This window comes from Sclerotinia sclerotiorum, genomic scaffold (genome assembly GCF_000146945.2).
Source record: "Sclerotinia sclerotiorum 1980 UF-70 scaffold_7 genomic scaffold, whole genome shotgun sequence".
NCBI lineage: Eukaryota > Fungi > Ascomycota > Leotiomycetes > Helotiales > Sclerotiniaceae > Sclerotinia > Sclerotinia sclerotiorum.
The window spans coordinates 554,490-561,326 of record NW_001820829.1 but is presented as its reverse complement, the minus strand read 5'-3'; the positions used below and the strand labels follow the sequence as shown (position 1 = coordinate 561,326).

Genomic DNA, 6,837 nt, shown 5'->3' with positions numbered 1-6,837 from the left:
TCATCCCATCCCCCATTTTCTTCCCCATTCAAATCGCTCACCTCTAACCTTACCCTATCCTATCCTCAGCCAACCTATCCTAACCAAATCAACCTCACCCAACAAATCAATACATAAATACCACTTCAAATATCACCAATACTCAAACTAGAAAGGAACAAAAGACTTCCTAATCAAATAAATATAAGTTCTTATAAATTATATTGTATTGTGTTGTATACCTAGGTAGTATATAAAGATCTCACCTCACCTCACCTCATCTCACCTCATCTCACCTCATCAAAACCAATCAATCAAAATCATGATGAAATATTAAGTTAAGTTAAACTAAACTAAAACTACCTAGATAAAATACCCAAGGTAAACTCAAGTCAAGCGAATCTCAAAGATAAAGAATCTCAATGAGAACACTAAAACACATTAAAAACAGTAGAGACCCCCCCAATCTTCATCCTATCCTATCCTGCCTACCCCTATCCCCTTCACCAATCAAATGGTGAGAACGCCATCCCTCCCCAAGGTAATCATGAAAATATGATGGTATGATGGTATGTATGTAGGACATCTGAACGCCGATATTTGATGTAATAATAGAGGTAAGAAAAATTGGGTTGGATTCATGTAGAATGGGATGAATGATATAAATGGGTAGAACGAATCATCTTGATGAATACCAGCTGATTTAAGAAGTAGAACTTGAAGATCTTGTGGCATATTCGTATCGATTGCCCACTTCTATTGGTCTTCCTGGCTCCCGTCTTACGATATCCATTGTACTGATAACACCCTGAATATTAGGTCGTGGTGATGTACGGATATGTGAGTTGGTGCTTAGATAATAATCATTCAAGGTATTTGGTCGACTGCGTGTTCTATCGATTGTTTCGAATAACATATTTGAATTCGATTCTCTGGAAACATTCGTGAATTGACCTGAAGGTGGAGCAGAAACTTGTGATCCACTAGGAGTTGGTCGAGTACCCACGACATTGGCATCCGGATTCAATTCGGCATTTGAGATATCAATGTTTCCTCTCTCAACCGCATCCTTTAACCATTGTTCCCATTCTTCATCCATTGGTGCAGTTAAATTTCCTGCTTCTCTTTGAGCAGCAGCAGCTCTCAATCTCTCATTCAATGCCGTTCCCACACTTGTAATTTCACTATCACTTTCTCCATCATCTTCCTCTCTCTCATTCTCCTCCAATTCTCCATCATCTTCTAATTCTTCCTCCTCCCCTTTATCCCCTGGCACTGTAGGTCGCACATTTACAGGCCTTAATTCCGGCGATACCCAATCCTCAATTCCATCACCAGTTGTATCCCTAATAATAATTCCTTGTTCCTTCTCAAATCTTTCCTTTGCCCAACGTGTACCTTCCCATTTTGTCAAAGTCGCAATTTCATAATTCGTAAGTTTCAAGTTATCAAAGGCTCGAAATAGTCGTCTGTGCCATGGAAATCTCGATAATCGAACTCGATGCGGCGGATGCGAATAATCTAACCCGGGGTACTTTGCTTCCTGCGAAGTTAAGTGACCATAGAATGCTTGAGTTTCATGACGAACTTCAGGCACAAGACTTCGCTGTAGAAAAGCTTGAAAACTTTGAGGATCGCCTGTTTTTGGTTTTGGAAACATGCACTCATAAACGAGCTGATCAATAGGGCGTCCCTTCATGATGGCTGAGGATGCGATTGTACGTTGAAAGTAAGACTGGATTTTATGACGAGGCAGGCCTTAAAAATTGACCGTGGCAGCGTTGGAGCCGATAAGAAGGCGTGATTGTAAAAGCTTTAAATACCAGGAATATCCTTCGAAGGATGATTAGGCACTGAAGGATTGAATTTCTCTTTCCCAAACTTGTGTAACTTGATGGTTAAGTAAAGTAATACTTGGATTTCAACCAGGAAAACTTATGAGTAGTGGTAAAGTTGTGGTAGGTGAGTTTGACCTTGTCCTGATCAAATGTGATGATTCCGGACCAATTGTGATTGTGTATGATATCCAATGTGTAATGATTCACGAAATTCCCGATATGAATCTGTCCTTGGCGTTGTCGATGATATGATAATCGAACAAAGATTGGATGAATTTCAGACACAAGAATTGTCGTATCGGAATGTCTATCTGTCTGTTCCTTTTTTCAATTGCCCCTAGAGTGGTACAGCTTGAGGATATCTCGATGGAAGAAGGGAGTACAGCTAGGAATGAAGTTGAGGGATGGAATTGAGTTTGCAGAGGAAAGATCTTGATTCTTTTTAAATTTTTTACACTCTCCAGCTGAATGTTGAAGGAATGAGAGAGAAATTGAATAAATAGAATAATTTTCGAAGGGGCGATTAAAAGAAGAAGAATGTTTAAAAGAAGGTTCAAAAGAAGGTCTGGCGGTGGAGTTTGAATGGAAGTGGAAGTAAGTGGATAATAATGATGAAAGGAGTATTATGATAATGATGTATGGAGTGGGTATGGATGGGAGGTATGGGTGTGGAAGGTATGGGTGGTAAGGAAAGCAGGGTATGTAAGGAAGGTAAAGAAGGTAAAGAAGGTAGCTAGGTGGTGGCTAGTAGCAGTTATTACTAGGTTAGGGTTGTGGGGTGTCGATAATCTCCCAAATGAGGTGATTTGTTTGGGCGATGTTTTAGTGTTTTAGTGCTTTTAGTGGTGCTTTAGTGGTGCTTTAGTGGTGCTTTGGTGCTTTGGTGCTTTGATGTTTTGTTATTCTGGTATTTCTGGGTATTTGGGTCACTGGCTGTTTTGCTTCGGTGCTTCGGTTCGCGTGCTGGCTGGCTCGTTTAGTGGTTCGTAAAGTGCGAAATGATTCTTGTAAAGCCTGTGTCGGCATGTACGGAGTAACCTGCAACCCGTGGGTCCCAAAAAGATCGGGTCTTGAGAACTCTGGACTCCAATCTCTTACTCGTTAATATCGAATAATCCTCCGTATTATACCAAGGGGCTGGCTGCTTTGGAATGTACTCGGTAGAGATTAGTTCATAGCGAAAGACATCAAACTCCCCCAGTAAGGAAACCCTTCGATAATAATCTCGAGATGGTTTGGTATAGATGAGAAAGTCAATGGGTGGTGTCGGAGGTCCGAGGAGAGATAGATGCGTTATTTTGATGTCGAATTGCTAACCTGGTACCGTATGATGAATTCCTTTTAAATTAAGGATTGATTGATTGATTGTAGTAATTGATATTGATCATGGAGAGTAAAAGGAGGAATATGATGTCTGTCGTTCTTTAACCCCTTTCCTTTCCTTTCCGTTCTTTCCTTTCCTTTCTCTCAATTCACTTAAATCAATTCCCTCTTATAAATCTTTGGAAAAAATCAGGAAAATCATACGAGGTCGAAAGTATGCGTACTGCGTAATGGCTGAGTCCTATGATTTCAATTTTCCCTCTTCCATGAACCCGAAGATGTATCTATATGTACGAGTCGGTATGTGTGTGTGTGTGCGTATGTGTGCGTAGATGTGCGTATGTGTGTGTATGTCACCGTTGATATCCTTTGATTGACCCTTGTACTCCGTTATGCAGGTTTTTCATTAATTTATCGAATTATTAATCAATGATCCTCGTCGATATGCTTCTATTCTCAGAACTCAATCTTCCGGGGAATGCTTGAAATGTGCTGGGAACTTTTTAACTTTTGAACCCCACCTGAGTTACAGCGCAGTGGTAGCAGTTTGGAAATGCCGTGGTTTTAAGTTTGAAGATCAGGTCGATGGATAAAAAGGGTAAATGAAGCTGGTAGATGATATTTGTAGATGGATGGATAGATATAAATATATAAATGTAGATGTGGATGTGGATATAGATATATATATATATATAAATAATAAATGGATGAATAGATAGATAAAATATATAAATAGGTAAATAAATATAACCTACACAGAGGAGTATAATGATGATGATGATGATGATATGATTGAAGTATATACAAAGTAGAAAAGTGTAATGATTCCTTGTGAAAGTCCAGATCTGTAGACTAGAAATATATGTATGTATGTACGTATGTAGGTATGTATGTATTTATGTACTAGGCAGGTGGTTTAGATCTGGCGGATGAATGAAATGGATGGTAATGGTTAATGAAATGGTTAAATGTTGGACCACTCCGTACAGACACCACGTACTTGCATCGTAGATAGTAGATACTAAAGTCATATATTCCTATCGTGCAATTAATTCCAATAGATGAAAGTAACAACTAACTTTTGAATCCTGCTTATCATTCAGTCTAATTGCTGTTGGTGTTCATATCCATCCATCTATCTCATCATGATAGGTATTTGTTATGTATAATCTATACGGAGTACATATGAAATCCGACCTACTTTGCAACCCATCTAGAGCACCAAACTTTCATCAACCTTGATTGAAGAAATGAATCGTGTTGTCGTGTTCACTAACTACTGACCACGTCGATATTCCATGTTCCATGTTCCACCCTCTTTTCACATACAGACTCACATTCATATCATACTCGGTCATTTCATGTAAGTCTTACAATACAAAAAGCAGGTCTCTCTCTCTCCTAGCTTCCAAACATGGTTCGTCGCGAGTCGTAGACAGGAACTGACCACGTACTCCACATACTCCACGTACTTCATACACACATACACACATACATACCGAGACGACCTTCCTCGTACGAATATACGAATCCATCTTCCTGTCGCCGGAGATATAAAGAGCAAGCTGCATACAGTTCGCATAAGACTCCACAAATATCCTCTCATTCCCGTATCCTTGTGACTGTATCACCATCCTCTGTGCATCCCATTCTCACCAATGCCCGTTTCCATCTTCCCCAACATCCCTGGATCAAGTCCTTTCTCACCATACCCCAGCTCTGCAAAAAAGATACTTAAACTGCAGGTCATAAGATCCAATCACTTGGTCTTGAGATCCAGCCCTGCAACGTAATACCACCTCGGGGCAACCAAGGATAGATACATAATCCCGCATTAATAAACATGATGGATTTATTTTCTGGTCTTTTTCTTTCCTTACATACATTACCTTACCAGTTGTTGCTACCCAATAGTCACGCTTTTGTGAAAATGCATGAATTGGAGTAGGACAACGTTACTACAACTCCGCACTTTAGGATATCCAATCACGGGGTTCAACATCTAAATCTTGAAATAACATCTCTCGGCTATGTAGGGTTGAAATAGCCAATCATCAATGATGAATACAGCACCGACCTTCTCTTTCAAACCAGAACCTCTACTCTACATCTACATTTCTCCACATCGAAAGAAAACTTCTACCCAATAATTCTTTTTATTTTCTTCCCCTCAAACTTGTTATCAAAATCTAGCACTGTACTCGAGTAATTAACTTACTGACCTCCAATTCTCAAAACAACATACCCAACCTCACACAATCACCCAAACCAAAGCAATGCAAACAAACACGAGCAAAACCACGACCAAAAAACTAATGAATGACTGACTGACCAACTCCCAAGCAAATTCACAATCCACCACAACCCACTCACTCCACGCCACTCATCCGCCTCCCTCCAAAAAACCAAACCCATCCTCGACCCCAAAACCAGCCTTCTGGAAAGCTGCAAGTAAGAATAACAAATAACAACCAACACCATGCATGAAAAAAAATGAATGAATAAGCAACGTCTCGCATCCAATCAAACTGTAACCCCACCTCGTGATTTCCTACATACCCATTACAAGCTGAGAAAGAAGTGGATGTAAAGATGGCGAATATGAATATGAATGTGGACAAACAATATATTCTGAACGCTGCTCTGCTGAAGCTTTGCTTGCTCGGTGTACCAGATGTAGAGTGTATGGAGTACTTACTTTCTCTAGGTAGATATTCGATATACGACGTACACCACACCGAGTAATTATGCATTTATTTTTGAATATCTACCTAGGTACATAGGTATACATCTCAGTAAATTATGGAGGATACGGAGTACATGGAACGGTATCTTTTCATTCCGGCTCTTATTATTCGCATTGACAGATCCATCCAATCCAATCTATCCTGAAGAATGAAGAAATGATAAGGGTCTATTAAGAGGCTACATGTCATGTCATGTAATGTAATGTAATATACTGTACAGCGTACACCGTACAATGAACCCAAAAAAAAAAATCAATCAATCAATCAAATCTTCGAGGCAAATCAATATCAATATCAATGTCAAAGCCACACAACAGAATAATTTTGCTGACGACACACGCACATTACTTACTCCGTACTCTTTGATTTTTTATTTTTCTCCCACGGCGTCTCATCTTTCCTTCCTCTTCTTTTCGATATATATTTATATATATATATGAATCATATAATACCTAGGTAGGTACCTACCTACGCAAGCTACAATTGGCATAATTTACTCGTAGTAAGCACCTACCTACGTATAGTTGATAAACTCCGTCCATACATACACACATACACACATGACAATTTTATTTTGGCAAATCGCTACAGACAGAGAGATAGACAGACAAGATAGACAGACAAGATAGACAAAATAGACAAGACAGACAGATAGAAAGATTCATCTAGATTCCACATCATGAATCATCAACTCGGTGTACTATACTATACAGTACCATACAGATCTAGAATATAGAAATAGATTTTAACTTTATCTTTTTCCCTAAAAAGCTACTGCGTCGGTCGTTAAGCGTCAAGCGATCTCTACTCTCCCTGTACACTACATTTCCACTACACTACACTACACTGCACTGCACATCCCATCCCATCCCGAGTAGAATATACTATACTCGAGTGAGTAAATACATAGAGACCTAGATACCTAAATAAATCCACATACCATACATACA

The 6,837-nt window shown here is 39.4% G+C and overlaps 1 protein-coding gene across 1 annotated transcript; it reads right to left on the bottom strand.

The window, feature by feature from the left end:
* Nucleotides 1-682: 682 nt before the first annotated feature.
* On the bottom strand, nt 683-1,678 carry SS1G_05800 (hypothetical protein; the record flags this gene model as incomplete). The annotated part of the gene is made up of 1 exon (XM_001592828.1): nt 683-1,678. The coding sequence occupies one exon, from the start codon at nt 1,676-1,678 to the stop codon at nt 683-685; it is 996 nt and encodes a 331-aa protein (XP_001592878.1).
* Nucleotides 1,679-6,837: the final 5,159 nt, after the last annotated feature.